The sequence below is a fragment of the Mastigoproctus giganteus genome, chromosome 1 (assembly GCF_048544385.1).
Source record: "Mastigoproctus giganteus isolate SK-2022 chromosome 1, ASM4854438v1, whole genome shotgun sequence".
NCBI classification, from domain to species: Eukaryota; Metazoa; Arthropoda; class Arachnida; order Uropygi; family Thelyphonidae; genus Mastigoproctus; species Mastigoproctus giganteus.
The window spans coordinates 174,623,722-174,645,162 of record NC_143575.1 but is presented as its reverse complement, the minus strand read 5'-3'; the positions used below and the strand labels follow the sequence as shown (position 1 = coordinate 174,645,162).

General features: G+C 37.5%; 1 protein-coding gene across 1 annotated transcript in view; it reads left to right on the top strand.

Moving 5' to 3' along the window:
- Positions 1-21,441, top strand: part of cnk (connector enhancer of ksr) — a 327,711-nt gene that overhangs the window by 32,085 nt on the left and 274,185 nt on the right. Inside the window, exon 3 of the mRNA XM_090389913.1 lies at positions 5,954-6,156. Coding sequence (XP_090246039.1) covers positions 5,954-6,156 — 203 coding nt within the window. The remainder of the gene's footprint in view (positions 1-5,953; positions 6,157-21,441) is intronic.

Genomic DNA, 21,441 nt, shown 5'->3' with positions numbered 1-21,441 from the left:
TGTATACACTGCCCTACCATTAATATCCGGACACCCATCCATGGATGGGGAAACAGGTCCTATGCATGCAACACATCACAGAACCTGCTATAAATATGTACACTGGGCTTCTTACAGACAATTGCAAAAGTGGGCATGCAAGATGACATGTTCAACAGAATTACCTCAACAGTTCAACAGAATTGATCACCTCAACAAACGCTAGATGCCGATTAACATGGTGTAAGGAGCACGAATCCTAGAATGTAGAGCAGTGGGAAACAGTCATATGGACAGACAAGTCGAGGTTCGCACTCTACCAGTCTGATGGCCGGTCCTGGATGTGGCAAATGCCAGGAGAACAGTTCCTTCCTGATTGTATCCTCCCAACAATGAAGTTTGGTGGAGGCAGTGTCATAGTATGGGGCTCCTTTCATGGTTTGGCTTGGGCCCATTAGTCATTATTGACAAGACTACGAATGCTGTGCAATACCAGACCACCCTGGACAATTATGCACTTCCAACATTATGGCAATACTTCGGGAAAGGCCCATACCTGTATCAGCAAGACAACGCGCCATGCCATACTGCTTGGGGCGTAACATAGTAGTTTGAGAGCATGGTTGTGGAAAGTCGGATTAGCCAGCCCAGAGTGCTGATCTGAACCCTATCGAGCATCTTTGGGATGTATTGCATCGTTGGGTGTGTGGACATCAAGGTCGCCCAAAAAACAAGGCCGAACTGGTGGCTGCGTTAAAGGCCGAGTGAAGGACATATTACCTGACATTTATAAAAAGCTGGTTGAGAGTATACCGCAAAGATTGAAGGCCATCATAAAAGCAAAAGAGGTTTCAGCACAAAATATTAAATGACATGATAAAAGCTCCTTTTTTTTTTCTTTTTTTTTTTTTTTTTTTTTTGTCAAAAGGCATGTGTCCAGATATTAATGGTAGGGCAGTATATATTAACTCTGAAATATATAAATATTTAACAAAATAACCACAGCCTTTATACTCCCTATCTTTTGGGTCTTTGTTAGTCGAAATGAAAAATGTAATAATTTTTAGGTTAACATTATACTTAATAAAACTGAGAAATGATGGAAGAACAGTCCAAGAACAATAGCTTAAATATTACTGAACTGGACAAAGGCTTTTTTTTTTTTAACCTTGGGTGGGAGAGTGGCTGTCACCTGGTATTGGCTAATGGGGGGAAGCTAACTAGTAGCAGATGCCTAATCATTCTCTCACCTAGATCTGCCGTATATGCAGATGTTGAGGAGTACACACAAAGTATTCTGTTGAACAAGATGATTTCTGCAACGTTATTATATTAATTATATTATACCCAGGTGGCATTAAAAGGAATGGCAAAAATTGCCTCAGTTTCGAAACTTTCCTCTCAAACTGTTTATATGTTAATAATAAGTCATGTGGAAAGAAAGTGATTAAAAACTACTAAAATATTTCATGGAGAAAAGTGCACTTTTTTCAATGCTTGTCATGATTACATTAAAGATAACTGCTGAACCAAGAGCCACAGCTTCGAAGAGGGGATGAATACAAATTTCAGTCTCTATTAATAGTGTTACGCTCAGAAGAGCAAATTGACAAGCTCTCAAGCCATTTATGGTCCCAAAATCTTTTATTGCTTTTATTCTGTGATCTGCATTGTGTTTTATTTCATTGTATATTTCATATTTTATTTTATTGTACAGACAGTGTATCTTATTTTATTACCAGTTTAATTTTATCTGGTTCTCATTATATTATTTTATTTTAATAAAAGTTTATAACAGTTGGTGTAGTATCATTGCAGTTATTATAAACTTGAACATTTCCAACCCCAGAAGCCTGTTTGCAGAACTTTTTTGCCTTTCACTTGTATTCAGCTTTGGGAGCATCCATTTCACCATCCAACAATCATCAGCTGTCATGGTGGCACTCAGTTTGCTTTTGTACCTTTGTTCCATCACTGTGATGTCTTGATGGAAGTGCTCACTACATTCGTCATTGACGGCACCACAGTTTGGCTGGAAGAAATCCAGGTGTTAGTGCAAGAAATACATCTTCAATACATGTTGCACCCCAGTTTTTCATAAGAAGTAATGAGATGTTTCACAAGCTGCTTGTAGATGCTGGCTTTAACATTTCCTAGAAAACCAGTCAAAACATTTCGAAAGGTTTTCCACACTGATTTCTCATTATCTCTAAGGACACATTTGAACTGTTCATCTTTGAAAAAGTTTCCTTATTTGTGGACCACTGAAATCATCTGCCTTAATCTTCTCTATACTAATTCTTGGGAATTCCTATTGCAAGTATGTGAATGCAGGACGTTTCACTTCCAGAGCCTTCATGAAATTTTTCATAAGTCCCAGAGTGATGTGGGGATGGAAGCAAAACTTTATTTGGATCTGCCAGAGATTTTAATGCTGTTCTTCATTCCAGGTGTTAATGGTTTTTGTTGAGGCCAAATGCTCCTCTTATTGTGCATATCCTTTGCACGACTATCCCACTTGCATAGAAAGCAACAATACTTAGTGTAACCCTTTTGTAGTCATCCTAATAAAATGGCAGTTACCTTTTAATCGCCACATATCTGCCACTCATACTTCTTATAGTGTACACTAAAGAGGATGTTCTCCATGTTTTCTTATGTTTCTTTTTTGTGGAGGCACGGACAAGAGGTATTGAAGGCAGCAATATTTCCATTGTGCAATAACATAGCCTTAAAGTTAACCTTAGAAGTGTCTATAAATAGTCTTCATTCTTTGGGAATGTGCCTCATGTTCATTACTGCTATTAGACCATCAACATCCTTACAAACAGTGAGTTCACGTTCTTTTTGATAGGATTTATCATAGTCTTTATTTCAAGTATGAAATGTTGTCACTTTCACAGAATGATCCAGAAGATTCCACTGTTGTAGCCTTGAGGACAAAAGCGCTGCCTTATTCTTCGGCAGAGTGAGATCCCTGATGTGGTCATTAAGCTCACTTTCTGTGACCTTATGCAGTTCAGAAGGATAAAGGTTTGGACAAAATGGTGGATCCCTTGACATAGACAGCTGTACTTTGTGTATATCAAGTTGATGTCCATCAGTGTCTTCATCTTTATTAGAGTGTACAGAAAAATGGTCGGGTGGTTCAGGGATAGGTAGTACTTCACCATGAGGCATTGGGCGAATTGCAGATGGTATATTTGGGCATTTTGTTCATTGTCATCCCTTTTCTAATATGAGGCACCATACAGAAGTAACAGGCTGTGACGTAATTTGTTGACTCCCTCCATATCATGGGCACTGCGAAAGGCATAAAATGTCCCTTTCAATTCACCCACACATTGAGTTTTGATGAACAGGTAGTGCAGTGTGTGTGTGGAGCCCAGTTCTTATCCTGGTTATCTACTTTACACCCAAAGTACAAGAAGTAGGCCTTTTTTATGGCTCGAGTTAAGGGACACTTTCTTGAAGCTAACATGACTTCTCCACATATATAACAGAAGTGATCCTGACTATTTACACAATTATGGGGCATATTAATCTTACATGACACAAATACTGTACAAAAAGTAGGAATCTCGCAGAGAACAATCGTTAACTGATAACAAATAACATATTACCTAGATGTATTCGAGAGGATTACTGCAACAGAGTTGAAGACGCATTTGAGGCGACGACTTATCATGTGATGCAGAGCTAGATGACAATTACCGATCGTGTTGGTAAGAGCATGGGCCGACCGGGCTAGCCAGGTGGGTAAAGTGCCTGCCTGGCAACCCATAGGTCACAGGTTCGAATCCCGCCTCGGGCTTGGATCAAAGTACTGCGAAAACCTTGGGAGGTGCACTATGGCCACAGAAGCCAATGCGCCAACAACTACCAAAAAAAAAAAAAAAAAAAAAAGGAAGAGCATGGTGGTACTGAAACTGTGGTGTTGCCATGCGTTTTGTCTAAAGCTGTAATGTAGAGTAATCCGCTAATATATGAGACCCCCAACTGTAATTTGAAAACAAGAGCCAATCGATAAATTTTAATGTGATTTTCGTTTTCATAACATTTTATGTGTTGACCAATGTAATGTTTTTAATCAACTAGTAAATGCATAGATAACTTAAACCTTCTTTTTGATGCCACTTCTGCCTCCCACCCCCTCTTTTGTTATGTTAGTTAGTTCTGTTACTCCAGGGAGAACACTATTATAGCACTTAGTACTTTCATCATGAGTTGCCTTGGCCACTACTTCAAATGAACAGCACTTCCTTTTACGTGGAGAAGTAGTGTTTATTTGAGTACTTCTGACTCACAATTTGTATGTATTGCCCTACTTCAAATAATCATTAGGACTGATTACTGTACTCCCTCACAGTTCAGTTTGCTTGGTCTTGTACTACTTCATACAGTATCTCCATTGGGAAAAAAAGGGAGGTACCATTTGAAGTTGTGCAAAACCAAGTCATATATTGTGAAGTTTCTGAGTGATGATATGAAAAATCTATGCCATTTATAGAAAATTTTTTTTTGTTTTTCTAAAATAAATCTTAGTTTATTAATTTGAAGTCATGATTATGGGGCAACTTGTTAGTAGTAGTAGTAGTGGCACTTGATGCAAGAAAGCAAGTGTAGGAGCTTATGCAGCATCAGCCAAAAAAAAAAAAAAAAAAAAATCACACCATACCCTCCAATTGCCTGTCCAGTTCCTCCTTAAATTTATTTAACCTATCAACTTCCACAACGACAGATGGAAGTTTGTTCCAGCAATTAACCACCCGCTGGCTAAAGGCAAATTTCCGCACATCTATTCTACATCTATCCTTTCTTAATTTGAACTTATGTCCCCGTAGGTTCGTATTCTGAACAAGTGGGAGGATCCCATCAGAATTCAGCGTGCTCAACCCATTCAAGGCCTTATAGACCTCAATCAGATCACCGCGCAGGTGCCTAGTCTCCAGCCACTGCAATTTGCACAACTTAAGCCTCTCTTGGTAAGAGGATCCCTTCATTCCCCTCACCAATCGTGTTGCTCTTCTCTGTACACGCTCAAGCAAATCTACATCCTTCCTAAAATGAGGCCTCCAGACCTGTACGCAGTACTCAAGGCGTGGCCTGACCATTGCCTTATACAGAGGGACAATCACCTCCTTTTCCCTGCTAGCAAAATTCCTATATATCATTGACAAAACCCCATGACCTGCCCTAGCAGCCTGTCTACATTGCTCAGAAAACTTCTTTGGAGTACAGTGGTCTCAGACAGTTTTTAAATTCTGTACAGTGGGATCGACTGACGATGTTACAAACAGTAAATTCTAAGTGGGAAGCATTCAAGGAATTAATCGTGGAAGCTACTAGACTTTTCATACCGATGAAGAAATATTGTTCAAGGTTTAGGCCTAAATGGTTATCAAATGAACTATTGTTCATTTGATAACCATTTAGTCGTTGTTGCGAAGGTTAATAAGCATTTTCTGTTTAAAAGAGAAAATAAAAGCTTTTTTTTCTGTGAATGGTATAGATGTCTCATACACAGCCTCTGTTTTCATTTCTTTGGATAAATAAATCATTGTTTATGCTTAAACTATTGTTTTGTTGACCTTCAATTTTCCAAATATTGGTTCAGTTTCTGAAATTTTTGATCACACCTTGTAATTCTCTCTGAAAAAGGCACATCTTCATTTTTAAGAACATAAAAAAAAAGTGTTATTATAAAGCTTGCATGTGAGTTGATATTAACGATCTTTGTAAGAGTAAATTTTTTCTTGCAAAATATGCCATCATTAAAGATATTTTGGCATTTTAATGTGTAACTTACTTCTTTTTAGAGCATATATATATGAATCAATATAAATGTTTTAATGTATACAAATCCCCCCCCCTGTAGTTGTAAGTTTTGCTTTGTGGCCTAATATTTATAAACTTGTAAAACATTAAGAAAAAGTTTAATTTATTTTTCAACAATGGCTTCTCTCTTTCATAGCATTATAATCTGACATCAGAAACTTTGCAGTGCCTTGCATTAAAGCTTGGGTGTAAAGCTCAGAGTTTGTATAATGAGTTGAAAAGGAATGGTCCTCGAGAGGATGTGGAAAACAGCAAACAGGAGCGAGTGTCAATGGTGACTCTCTCAGCGGTTTCTGATATATTGATAACTGTTAAATCACTTATATCATGGTTGGACAGGTGAGAATAATTTTATTTAAATAACTAGTTAACTTTGCTTTGTTTGATGTTGTCAATGTTTGGTATCATGTAGTAACCCTTCATGAATGTGGGTGTGAGGAGGAAAGGGATGAATTTGCACTTAAGCTCAGAGCTTAGGACAAGCTGTACATTTTTCTGTTCCTTAGGGAATTAACTAGCTATATACACAATTCCAAATGCAATTTGGATGGACTGGTTTTTATATAACTGTTAAATTTTAATGTTTTGTTTAACCCTCCTAAGATATTCTTTTAAAACTTTTCTTTCATATTAACATCTTAATTACTTAATCTCTGGATAGACTCCCCCCCCAACAGGTATTACATGACTTTATGTACATCACAGGGCAATATAGCATTAATGTTTCTAGTACTAATTATCTTAATGACAATAAGGACACTTAACTGCAGTGCTAATATTATATTGAAATTTAAATGATGTAATAATAAACTGTCTTCTTTGTTCCTCCATGCATCTTCAGCATTCAACTGACAATATAGTCTCCATTATTTTACAAAATTTATAATGTTATATACCTTTTATGTGTGGTATGTGCAGTATTAGCACTGCACATAGATCAGATATAAATAACCATAAAAGGAAACCAAACAGAAAAGATGAAATATGAAGCACCTGAAGAATCTCTCATCTCTCCAAGAAATCGGTCAAGCCTAAATCAAAAAGGACTTATAAAAAATAAAAAAAATTCTCAGCAGTTTAGACAGTTTCGTAGATCTCTTCACAACTTGGGACAAAGATCCTATAGGACTTAGTAACATACTTAGCATTATGTAAGGCAGCTTCAAATTGATGCCTACTTCACACACCCCATAGCAACATGCAGTCAGAGTTATTGCTCATTATCTGATTTTAAAACAAGCTGATTGATAAAATTAATATTAACTGAGTTATAAACTTTTGCAGTGGATTATTACCCACATGCAATGATGTACTAATATCTTAATAAAATTCAAGTATAACAAAATTTTTGAACTACTAGAATATAATAATGAATAGAGCAACCAGTGTTACTGATCTCTTACCTAACCACAGTCATGGCATTAGTGGAAATTTGAATATGTAATAACTTTTCCTGAATGCAGAAAAATACTGTCATTTGTATTAAGTGAAGATTGAACAAAAACATTTGGTATTGCAACCTTCAAAAAACAACTATTCAAGACCCATATAATAATGTATGAAATATTCTATAAACACAATACACCAATACCATTAGAAACATATTGTATGTATTAATACTATAACCGGTGAGGTTATAGGCTTTATTCATAGATACAAAAACTGCAGCCATTATCAACCCACTGCAGGATGGAAGCCTCCTCAACATTTCACGTTGAGGGAAATGGACCATAATCTGGAAAAGCTGATCCAGTGTGGGTTGACAGATTGACTGTATTTAGCAGTCAGGGCTTGAACCCCGGGTCTACTCAAAGAGCGTGTGCTACTGCACTCTCGCTCCTGACCACTCGGCTACAGAGGCCAAACCAATCATAAATGCTACAAATTTAAGCTGATCAAAAGCCAATTACAAAATCTGCAAGAAAAATTTGTAATAACACCAGTAGACAAAGCTGACAATAATTATGTTGCTATTTGCAAAGCATTATACAACCTTGTTAATAGTTGCCATCAAATATTACATTTAGAAGACTCCCAGCATCATCACAAAAAGTTAATAGCATTTCATAAGAAACTAACACCAAATAATATCAATTATAAATATGTTTGTAATTTTATACAAACATTTCACAAATTTTTCATTGACTTCAGGTTCATACCTTGCAAAGACATGTCTACAGAAGGCATTTGATATTGTGATATCTGTACTGAAAAATATCTCTATTAACAGAATCATAATATTCAAATAATAAGGGCGCCTCCATAGCCAGGTGGGCAGGAGCAGCAGTGCGTAGCACACGCTTCTTGATTAGACCAGGGTTCGAGCCTGTGACCACCAAATATGGAGGATGCGGAAAGGTTAGGGAATGACCACCACATATCCCCAGAGCAATATGGCCTTAGTTGCTAATACTCCTAAAAACCAAATAACAACAATATCAAATAATAAGCTTGTTATTATAATTTTTGTTAAAAATTCAGGCACAGTTTGTTTGAACAATGCAAGGAATCTGTGAAACAGACTTGATCCCTACTTATTTCATGTTCAGTTTTCAATTAAAATGGCCTGAACTTCACCAAATGATGAAAGATCTGTCTCTTTGGCAATTTCTCAATGATCAACCTGATTATAATGTGAATTTCAGTGATGTTTTGTTTGTTTTTGGGATGTTGATGAGTGACCACCTTTATCTTCAAGTGAAAAATTATCCCCACAAAATCTTGAAAGCCATATGATTTTTGTTTTTTTTTTCCATAGCATCATCTCTGTAAACTAATTAGCATTTCATGAGTTTTTATGGCTGACGTAAATCCTGTGTAACAAATTTTAGTAGTTTATGCATTGCTATGCACCCAAAATTTCATTGTAATGAATATTGCTGGAATTTATTTTAAAGGAACCATTATCAAAACACCATTTCTAATATGTATAAGTAGTAATATCTTCTTTATTTTACTTAAAAATTTACTTTGAAATCAGTAATAAATATTAACAGTCTGAACAACAAAATAAATTAGCTGTTTCAGGTTTCTGTGTCGAAATCCAAAGGACTTGGTGCTTTCAAGACATCTCCGACTCAGTCTACATATATTGAAGCTCACAAGCACTGCTGACATGTGAAATAACTCCGTGCAGGCCATATTCAGAGCTACATTGATTTCTTGCTAATATGTACTGATGACACCAAATTGCATTCAACCATTAGAATAAGCAGTGTTTCCCTCTGCTATCATTTTGGCTTCCCTTCCACCCAAGTATAGCAGCTTTTCAGTGGAACTACATGCAATAAAATTAGCTTTTAGAAACCCATCTTCAGAATATATAATTTATGCGGACTCTCTCAGCTCAGAATTCCTCCTACAAAGTTCACCCTGTTTTAAACCAAATCAGGAGGCTGTTATTACAAATTGAAGAACATCATCAATTAGGAACCTTTTGTTGGATCTCAGCACATTCAAGGATAAGAGGTGATACAGGATCGCCTAGACAAGACAGCAGCAATAGCTTAGACACAGCATGGGTTTGTTAAGGGGAAGTCTTGTCTGACCAATTTGATTGGATGCTACGATGTGGTCACAAAGGAATTGGATGCAAAAAATAATTTTGATATCATATACTTGGATTTCAGGAAAGCTTTTGATACCGTTGCACATGGAAGACTGCTGTACAAATTGGAGCAGTATGGTATTATGGGCAAGTTGAGTGGAAGACGACAGAGATTGGTAATCAGTGGATGCTGTTCTTCGTGGACGAACATTATTAGTGGAGTTCCCCAGGGTTCGGTGCTGGGCCCAGTGTTGTTTTATGTCTTAATCAATGATAATGATGATGGTGTATCAGGCTTAATGTCCGAGTTTGCAGATGATACAAAGGTTGGCAGGGTTGTTAACAACAGTAAAGACACTATGCTACTCCAACTGGATCTAGATAAGTTGGACAAATGGGCTGAGAACTGGCAACTGAAGTTTAATTTTTGACAAATGCAAAGTACTGCATATGAATAGTAATAATCCAAGAGAAATGTACCAACTGTGTGGGACTACACTAAGGGAAGTGGAAAGTGAAAAAGACCTTGGGGTAATTGTGCAGTCAGATATGAAGTTTGCTGAACAGTGCAGATGCAGACGGGCTGCCAAGGCAAGTCATGGAGCCTTGTCAATGATATATAGGAATTTTGCTAGCAGTGACGGGGGGGGGGGAGTGATTTTCTACATCTTTCCTCATTTTAGGAAAGATGTAGAGTTGCTAGAACGAGTACAGAGAAGGGCAACAAGATTGGTGAGAGGAACAAAGGGGCGCACTTACGAAGAAAGACTGAAAGTTGCAGCATCTGGAGACTAGGCACCTGCAAGGTAATCTTATCGAGGTGTATAAGGCCTTAAATAGTTTGAGCAGGCTCAATGCTGATGAGATACTTCCGCTTGCTCAGATTAAGAACCTGAGGGGACATAGATTTAAATTGAGGAAAGACAGTTGTAGAATAGATGTGCGGACTTTGCCTTTAGCCAGTGGATAGTTGATTGCTGGAATAGACTCCCATCTGTTGTTGTGGAAGTTGATAACTTAAATAAATTTAAATCTGAATTTCTTCTTCTTTCTTCTTTGGTCCTTAGCTGGCGGCTGGAGGAGGCGGTTGGCCACGCAACCAGTACTCTGCTGTAGGTGCCGCAGGGTTTCGGACTTGCTCTGTGATGTTCTTCCATGCGTTACGATCCATGGCATCAGTCCTGGCCTGATTAAGGTCGAGACGTCGGCTCTTCAGGTCATTTTCCACTTGCTTGGCCCACGTTTTCCTAGGCGCGGTCCGTTGGGTGGGCCGTTGTCTCCAAAGGAGTGTGGATGGTATTCTATTTGCGCCCATTCTACATACGTGGCCAAACCATCTAAGCCTTTGCTTCTGGATTTGGTCGGCGATGGTTGGTTGCTGTTGGCATCTGGCACAGATGGTATCATTAGTGATGTGGTGATGAAGTGAGATGCCCAGGATCTGCCGCAGGCATCGCATTTGGAATACCTCAAGTTTGTTTAAATCTAGCTTGAGACAAATCCATGTTTCCAATCCGTAAAGGAGAATGGGCAGGATCAAAGTCTGGAAGAGTCGGATTTTAGTCTTTGAGGAAATGTTGGTCCTCTTCCACAGACACCATTTGAGCGAGGCGAACGCAGTGGCCGCCTGTCCAATTCTGCTGTGGATCTCCACGGTGGATGCAACTTTCTTCTCCTGGAGCAGCGACCCAAGGTATTTAAAGTCCTGCACTTGCTCGATCTGGACACCTTCGAGATAGACGATGGCTTGCGACCCATCTGTTGTCAGGGCCTTTGTCTTATCAGCATTGATCTTGAGCCCGTATGGCCGGGCAATGTCGTAGAGGATGTCAGTGGCTTCAGCGTCGTTTCCGGCAAAGATAGCACTATCGTCGGCAAACATCAAGTCAGTCACATAGTGACCCTTGCCATATTGTATACCCTGTCTGTTCCTAAATGCTTGCCTCATAATGGTGTCGACCACGATGTTAAAAAGCAACGGGGAGGCCACGTCTCCTTGGCGGACTCCAGTTTGGATGGTAAATTCCTCAGATAAATCGTTCTGGATGCGCACCTGGCTGGTTAAACCATTGTATGCAGTTTGGAGGAGTGTGATGACTTTTCGAGGTACATGTTCGACCTCGAGCAATTTCCATAAGGCTGGCCGGTGGACACAGTCGAAAGCAGACTTAAAGTCAATGAAAACAATGACTGTTCGCTGTCCACACCGGATCCTCTCCTCCATCAGTTGACGGATGCCGAAGATTTGATCACAGCATCCTCGCCCGGGTCTAAATCCTGCCTGTTCTTCTCGACTGGTTTGCTCGCGATGTTTTTGCAGCCTTGACTGAATGATCTTCATAAGGACCTTTCCGATGATGGAAAGGAGACTAATGCCACGGTAGTTCTTACAATCTCGATTATCACCTTTCTTGTGGATTGGCACGATAATGGCTTTCCTCCATGTTAGCGGAATTTGTTCAGTGCACCAGATGGTTTTGAGGAGTGAGTGTAGTCGGCGAAGCAGTACATCTTCCCCGGCTTTGATCGCTTCTGTGGTGACTTGGTCCACTCCTGGTGCCCTGCCATTCTTTAGGGATTGTATGGCTGCTTTCACTTCTTCTGCTTGTAAGCTCGACATCGACCATGGAGACCCCAGGGGGATCGATCGGTGGTGCGGTTGCTGGTGGTCCCTGAGGTGGGTCGTGATTATACAATGCTTTAAAGAATTCACTCCACCATTGCAGGCGTTCGGACGGTGATTGCACGAAGGTCCCATCAGCGTTCTTGATGTTGTCACTAGTCAATTTGGTCTTTCCACTCAGACATCTGAGGGTGCGGTACTCGTGCCTGGATGCCACTTGGTTCCAGTATGCTTCTCTCTCCGCTTTCATCCTCTGTAGGACTTCTCGGTTTAACTGCCGGTACTGTTCAAAGTTGACCAATTTTGCCTGTTTCCGTTTGTCCACAAGGTCGAGGCACTCGTATGATATCCATGGTTGTGTTCGGCGTCGGGCAGGTGGGCATAGGGGCTTGGCACATTCCAGGATGGCATCAGAGATCTGCTTTTTTCTGAAGAAGGCTGAACTAGACAAACATTTGGAGTGACTGGAATGGGTGAAATGGAAAGGGTTTTTTTTTTTTTGGCTGATGCTGTATAAGCTTGTTTTCTTGCATCATATGCCTCAGCTAATGCTAATAAAGGGCAGTGAAATGGCCGATAAAACTGTTAGTCAACTTTAAATTTAACCTCTGTCCTTATTCTAGCCTCTGACTTAAGCTTATTACACAAGCAGCATGCCTTTCTCAATAGAAAGAGCTATAGCATACCCAAGGCGCCTCCGTAGCCAGGCGAACAGGAGCAGCAGTGCGTAGCACACGCTTCTTAATTAGACCGGTGTTCAAGCCCGTGACCACCAAATACGGAGGATGCGGAAAGGTCAGGGAATGACCACCACATATCCCTAGAGCAATATGGCTTTAGTTGCTAATGCTCCTAAAAAAAAAAAAAAAAAAAAAAACAAATAACAACAGCACACCCAAACCAATCAGTTGAAAGAGGATCCAAAACTTTGGCACTGTAGCATTCAGATAGTGTGACAAGAATAAGTGCTACTTTGCATGTACAAGAATAGGTCATACAGTCAGTCCTCGTATAGCACGATAGTTGTGTTCCTAGAAACCCTCGTGCAATGCAAAATAGTGCAATATAAACAACAGGCCCTATGGGAAAAACAGGGTTAGGTGCCAACCACCCAAGATTGAACACACATTTGTACCCAAAACATTACCAAACACAATAAATAATCGTAATAAAATACGTAAGTATTTTATTAGAACTATTACGTAATAAAATATTGCTACTGCTTTTGCTTCTATCGTAAGCAAACTTTTTTTTTTTTGTTTGATTTTCTATCCAAACAGATGACAGCCGTTTCATCTCTTCCAATTCTTTGTGTCTTAATCTAATGGATTTTAATTACACTTTGAGTTGTTCCTGCTATGAAAGTTGTTTTTATTTTCTCTGCATTCTTTGTAATTCACGGCGTTGCTTCATTTAGGTCTGTAGCATGTGGAATATCACATGGTCTTTCATTTCGCTCAAAACATTTCACAATTTCATATTTTTTTTTCAATCCCAGAGGCGGACTGGCCATAATCACACCGGCCCACCGGGTTGTGATTTTGGCCATAAACCATAGTATGAGGCCACTATAAATTTTCCCGGGTAAGAATTTTTGACCCAGTCCGCCTCTGTTTATCGATATTGCTTTTCTTTTTCTCTCCGAATCTGCAGTGTCTTCACCAGGACGCTTCCTTTTTACACCGTTTAAGTATTTTACTCATTTTTAGGGCATAAAGTACAATTACAAAACGAGGAGGCACGCTTGATACACATAAACAAAGCTGGGGACGTGTAGCAACTGAATAAACAACACCGTAAAGGCAGAGATACACTACCTCACATTTCTAGGGGTTACTACCATAAAACAAAAATCCAGTTGCGTTTCTGCCAGTGGAATCTGTTATAAACTGGTAGTAAACTCGATCTAATTGCATTTGCGATTATACCGATAGCTGGAATTGTGTTGGTTTTTACGTTATTATGGTGAAATGTGTTTCCCCTTCACTGATATAAAACACATAAATACGTTTTCAGAATCTTCTCTTCATTCCTATCGTATTGCGTTCGGTTGGGGTGATTCCGCGTTCGACTGTCATTTCTTGTAAACACAACGGCGAATCGTGCATAAGCGAATTCGGTTCATGTTATATAAGATATAGTTCCCCTATTTATAAATCGTGTATGATCGAATTCGTGTAATGTAAACACGTGTTATACGAAGACTGACTGTACTTATCTGACTCTCCTCCATCTACTCACATGCAGTGATCCTACTCAGTGGCCACACTTTTCAGCACATCTAACAGTCACACATATTGTGGTTGACTGCTCCTGCTGTCAGCAGGACAGAACTTCAGTGCTTTGTTTTCTGGCTAATCTCTAAGAACCGATGACACTACAGGATGTTATTAGTGATGAGGCAAACATTAACAAAATTATTCTGTTTTCTGAAACAAATTGGAGTATATTATCAATTCTGAGCAGGTTTCGAAATGAAAATTAAGTGTATACCCTTAGTTATTTTGTAGCACATTCCCATGAATAGGTGCACTATAGCCACTGTAGCTTATATGCCACTAAACACCCATAGTACACACACACACACACACACACACACACACACACACTGAACACACCAAAGAAGTAGTATAAGAAGTACCATGAAACATCTAAGAAATAACTTATTCCTCACAGAAATTAAAGACAGATTTTATTTTATGCAGGTTGAAGTGCTAGAATTTTCACAGTTCTCCAAAATAATAACATTACATTTTATTACAGAATCAGTATTTGTAAATCAAACAAGAAACTTAGGAAGACTCAATATTTGATTAAAGTGGTATGTTATAAAATACTATTATTATTACAGACTGTTCAAAACAATAAAAATTTAGAGAAAAAAAATGTAATCAATGAATGATATATAAGATCTTTCAGTTGAATTTTTTTCATCAGTGTGATATAATAATTTTGATTTAGTTTTGTTCACGAAATCAAATCGAAATCAAAGTTTACATACACATCTCCACCATTGTTATTGAAGAATTGCATGCAATACCATCAACTTCAACCTTTTTGTCTTGTTCTTCAGAGTATTTAGTTCTGGGGTGTCAAAAGCCAGCATAGGCCTTAAAAACAGCCTCTTCAATGTTCCTCCATCTTCTTCCTCCAATTTCTCTTTCATGGCTGTAGTCTGGGCTCCTACTCAGTGTCTGGTCCATATTAGCTAAGTTCCCCCAACTCCCTATTTAATTTAATCAGTACGTTCATTATTCCACTCAAACAGTAAAAGCATCAACCCCAGCATTAAAATTCATATACACTAATTCTCCGACAATTCTCCTACTAATTCTCTTAAACAGCAAGCAGGAACATTCGGCTCTAGAATCAAAACTGCTACTGAAATAATGAGATTGGAATAAAATAACTGCATGTTTTCACGGTGAACAAGAATTTGGCATTCTGAAATCTAAACTGGAATCATAATGAATTTGGTTGTGTGGATGACTATTGTTATTGAGTTCAATTTGTATCCAAGTTACTTAGATTGGTGACCTACAGCAGATCCCAAATCACACTGAAACTGGGAATTAGGATTATATAGGAAAGTATTGACAATTTCATCCCTAGAAATGGAAGTACCAATACAGTCAACAATTTTAAATGTGATGGTCATGGATGACCATTACATTTTTAAATCATTCACATAATGAATTAAGGGTTAAATGTCTGATTACCGATATCTTTCAAATACATGGAATTTAAAAATTGTGTCACTCAGTCGGAGTCAAGTAATGACATAATTCTTTACTTTCTTGCAACAAAGTGAAATTGGAGGCATTTTGTAAATCATTTGACGCACTAGCTGAATTAAAGTTAGAATTTATATTGTGACAAGACTTGAATTTCACAGCTGAGAAATATTTACATGTTAATTGTTAGAATAAATTATCACCTAATCTTGTAGAACTAGAGGGCTTATGTAAATTTAAGGAATGGTTGGACAAATACTTGAATGGAACGAGGTGACTTGTTTTTTAATTCTGATACTCTATACCAACGGTGGGCAAATGCGGCTCTTCGTTAAGTGCGGCTCCCATTGAAAATTTAAATCCTTTTTTTTATTATTTCAGAACTTTTTTTTCACTGAATCTTGTTAAATTAACTAAGTAACTAATATTTTGTTATACGGATTTTATGTTGTGTTTATTATTATTTTTTTTATGTCTAGATATTTTGCGATTTTTATTATAAATAAATCTGCGCACATTTACACTGCTGGTGCCATCAATAAACTTGTGCGTAAAAATTACGAGTGTAATTTTTCCATGCCGTAAATTAATTTAATTATTTTGTTTCAACTTCAGACTTTGGAATTAAATTTATTTAAATTTTTTTTTAACATGATCTCAGAAAATATCAAAAAACGAAAATACGAACAAGAAAATAGAATCCTTCAAGAAGAATGGGTAGAAAGTACTGCTTTTATTGACAATAATGGAAAGTTGTTGTGTCTTATTTGTAAAGTTACAATTGCAAACTACAAAGTAAGTAATTTACATCGACATTACGAAGTAAGTTATCCCCCACTTTTCAACTTAATATTCACTCAATTCAAAATTGTGAACAGAGAAACTTAAGTCCTTGCAATCTGGTCTTCATAAGCAACAAGGACTCTTGTCTTCTTTTAGTCACAAAGATGACAGAGCAAACGAAGCTAGTTTTTTGACAGCTTGGAATATTGCTCGTGCCAAACTTCCATATGGAGAAGGAGAATTTATTAAAAGAAACTTGGAAGAAGTGGTTAAAGTTTTGGATCCAGATAATACAAAACTGCATAAATTGATCACACAGGTTCCTATGTCACGCCGTACAACTGAGCGTCGTATAGGTGCAATTAGTAAAAATGAAATTAGTTTGATGTGCGATTTGAAAAATTGTACAGCATTTAGTTTAGCTCTCGACGAGTCTACAGACATTCAGGATGTTCCACAATTGGCCATTTTTGTCCACTATGTATCTGCAGACATAAATGTGAAGGAAGAAATGTTAGACCTAATAGCTCTTATCGAAACAACTCGCGGTATCGATGTTAGTAATGCGCTTGATGAAGTAATGAACAGGTTTGAATTGCCTCATGATAAACTTGTAAGTGTTGCGACTGACGGAGCTCCTGCAATGATAGGGAAAAACCAAGGTCTCATTGGTCTTTTAAACAACGATCCTAAAATTCCACGTTTCTTACCTCTTCACTGCATAATTCACCGTGAGCATCTCATAGTGAAGTACTTCAAATACGAAAATGTGTGGAAGATTGTTTTGCAGATTGTGAATTTAATTAGAACAAATGCCAAAACACATCGTCAATTTAAGAACTTTTTAGAAGAGTTGCGAGTGAATGATAAAACAGATGAATTGCCCAGTGATTTATACCTGTGGTGTGTTGTAAGATGGCTGTCAACTTAATGTTTTGAGCCGTTTTGTGGAACTCCTAAATCCTATCATAACATTTACAAAAGAAAAAGGAAAAAAATACCCAGAATTAGAAAATGAAACTTGGCTTTCTGACTTAATGTTCCTTACAGATACTATAGAACATTTGCAAACACTTAATTTGGCTTTACAAGGAAAGGAAAAAATTATTATTGATTTGTCACAAACTGTATTTAGTAGTAGTGGCATGTGATGCAAGAAAGCATGTGTATGAGCTTATGCAGCATCAGCAAAAAAAAAAAAAAAAAAATCACACCATTCCCTCCAAATGCCTGTCCAGTTCCTCCTTAAATTTATTCAACCTATCAACTTCCACAACGACAGATGGAAGTTTGTTCCAGCAATTAACCACCCGCTGGCTAAAGGCAAATTTCCACACATCTATTCTACATCTGTCTTTCCTCAATTTGAATTTAGTTTTGAAGCTAAACTTCGGCTTTTTGTGTACGATCTTAAGAACAAAATATTTAATCATTTTCCACGAGTAAAAGCAAATATAATTAATATCAAAGAAGAAAAGTTAGATGAATACAAAGAAAAATTGGAAGAATTGCAAGCAGATTTCAAATATAGGTTTGAAGATTTGAAAAGTTTGAAATCTACATTTGCATATTTTGTGAACCCATTTATTTGTGATATTATTGAAGATGGATTTCCAATTTCTGAAATAATACGTGTTGAAAAAGCGGTTGGGAAATTGGAGTTATTAGAGATGAAAGAGGATCAAGCATTGTAAATGCAGCACAAATCTACTCTATAAATGAATTTTGGAAACTCGTGTCAGAATCAAAATATCCACATTTAAAGAAAGTTGCTTGCCGTCTAATTTCAATTTTTGGTACAACTTATTGCTGTGGATCTTTGTACTCCAAATGAAGTTTGTGAAGTCGAAATATCGTTCACAGTTGACCAATCATCATCTCACTGAATTGCTGCGAACGGCTTTAACAAATTTTACGCCAAATTTCAAAGATTTGACCAAAGGTCTTCGTTAAATGTTATACTTTTTATTAATGCATTTTTATTATATTTTATTTTTATTATTAAAATTTTGAAATAATTATTTTGTATTTTCTTTCTCTTAATTATATTTTCTTATATATGTATACTTTACATAGCACTTAAGACTTGTGTAGAATATGTAATCATATTAATTAAATTTGAATTTGTGTATTTAATACTATGTAACTATGGTGTGGCTCTTTATAATATATGAAAAACCGGAATAATGCGGCTCTCATGCTCTCATTGACCTCATGCGTGCCCACCCCTGCTCTATACACTTGGCCTCCTTACATTAATAATGCCTATATTAATGCTAGAACATTGATGATCATGCTGGAGGCATGTTAAATTCACACTAACTTAATTCTCATAGATACTCTTTTATATTTAAATTTAATTTGTACTGAAATGCATTCAACACCTCGCCTGCTGGTGGGTTAACTACGTTTATATAAGGCAATTTTTTCTAACATTGTCTTTGGATACTATCAATAAACTTTGTAACTAAGTGCGAACTACTCCTAATTGCACTATAGAGTAGCAGGCAGAAAATGCCTATTGTTTGAGCATGGAAAAAATGTTTTGATTACAGTTGTGAAAATTTACCATGTTTGTGTGGAATTATTATTTGTTCTTTTATTTTATTTTTTTCTGTGTGTAATTTGTCACTTATGGAAAAATATTAACTGTGGAAGTTACTTATTGAAAGGAAAATATTACATGCTATTATATACTAAAATAAATGAAGCATAACAAAAAAAAAAAAAAAAAAAAGAGGAAAAGAAAAGAAACACCAGCTTACAGGATGTTAAGAACTGCGATTCAAATGTGGAAGTATCATTCATCTTTTGATTTTGCTTGGCACATCATCAAAAATGGAAGAAAAATTCCAGAGAGCAGCTTCGTAGTTAATCTTTTCCATAAAGGGATTGACTTAATTTATGTGCACAAAAAAATGGATTTAATTCCACAATAAAGGTAAAACTTTAATTGTAATCAAATGTGTGTTTTGATTACTGCTTGTGAGGGAGTGAGAGAGCCTATTCAGGGGGCTCTCTCTATCTCTCTCTCTCTCTCTCTTCCCGAGTTCTGTGGGCAGCTTACTACCTGTAATTAGCAAGAGTAATTTAGTTTTTGCTATGCTACAGAAATTTACAGAATGAGTGGCAGTGTTAGAAGAGTGAAATGTCATGCTTTTTTGCATGAATTGTAAGTATTAAACAGCAAATAATATCCAAAAATATGGATATGCTATCTTTAGAAGGCATACAGTTATACAGTGTATCATTGTGCACAGCTCATATACAAGGATGTATATACAAATAATGCCTCTTAATTTTTTGTTTTCAAATGTGTTGCTGTAGATCATTTCTTGTGTCACTGAGTGGTGACTAGAGGTCTCTAGTTTCACCATACTGAGTGGCGCTAGGATCGGTTTCATGAGTGCAGGACACAGATAGTTCAAAATGGTGGATGTTACAGATATACGTCTCAAGCAAAGATTGGTGATTGAATTTCCTACCAAGGAAAAAAATTCGAAATCCATACATCTCGAAAATGTTTATGGCAACAATAGTGTAGATGCAAGTTCAGTTAGATGTTGTGTAAGACACTTTAAGAGTGGGAAAGTGACATTATTGACAAGCTCCAAAGCGGGCGGCCAGTGACAACAGACAACAAGAGCCGGATCGATATATTGATCAAAGAGGACTGCCGCATCACAACAAGCAAATTGTGCAATGCAGTAGGTACGGGGAAACCTGCTGTGATAACCATCATAAAGGAACTAGGCTAGAACAAGGTTTGCACCTGGTGGGTCCTGGAAATGCTGATACATAAGCACAAAGAAGTACAGAACTTCTCCAGCATTACAAGTGGAGAGGTTTTTCGCTCATGCATAGTCACAGTGATGAAATCTGGGTTCATCATTATGACTCTGAAACAAAGAGATAGTTGATGGAGTGGCACCATCAAAATTCACCATGCAAGAAGTAGTTCAAAAGACAGCCTCCTGTCACTAAAGTACAGAACTTCTCCAGCATTACAAGTGGAGAGGTTTTTCGCTCATGCATAGTCACAGTGATGAAATCTGGGTTCATCATTATGACTCTGAAACAAAGAGACAGTTGATGGAGTGGCACCATCAAAATTCACCATGCAAGAAGTAGTTCAAAAGACAGCCTCCTGTCACTAAAGTCATGCCAACAGTATTTTGACAAAGATAGGGTCTTGCTTGTGGACTTCTTGGACAGTGGCACCACAATGAACTCAGATCGATATGTGGAAACATTGAAAAAGTTGAAAGCCTGCATCCTTGGAGTTCGACCAGACAAAAATCTTAATGCGGTTCTTCCTCTACATGGCAATGCCAGTCTGTGTACAATGGAGGCCATTGCAAAACGGGTGCACTGTTCTTCCTCACCCCTCTCATAGCCCAGATCTTGCACCTTCCAACTGGCCTGCTAAAGGATGCATTTCCTGGAATCTATTTTGTGGACGATAACTAGCTCAGGCCACAGCGTTGTGAAGCCCTCTGTAGCAAGAATAAGGACTTTTACAGGATTGGAAGAGTATCTGACTCAGAGATGGTGGAAGTGCACAGAATATTATGGTGACTTTGTGGAAAAATGACAGTGTGCTTATTAATGATTGAGGATTAATTGACGTAAAAAGCATAGTTGTTGGAATTAAATTTTCTTAAATTAAAAAAATAGGAGGCATTACTTTTGTACTGCCCCTTGTACATAGAGCTGCACGACTATTATGGTGGCAAAAACAAAAATTGGCAATCTTTTATGAGCAAGGAATTTAAAAAAAAATCTTGCATACTTTGTTACAAATTGTAGTTAATTTTTAATGATTTTTAAATTTAAAAAGAAAAAAAATTCTAATTTTTTTCTCTCAAGTGACTTTGAATATGTGCATTTCAAATGATCCAGTATTACTTAACATACATTTTTTGTGGAACTTACTT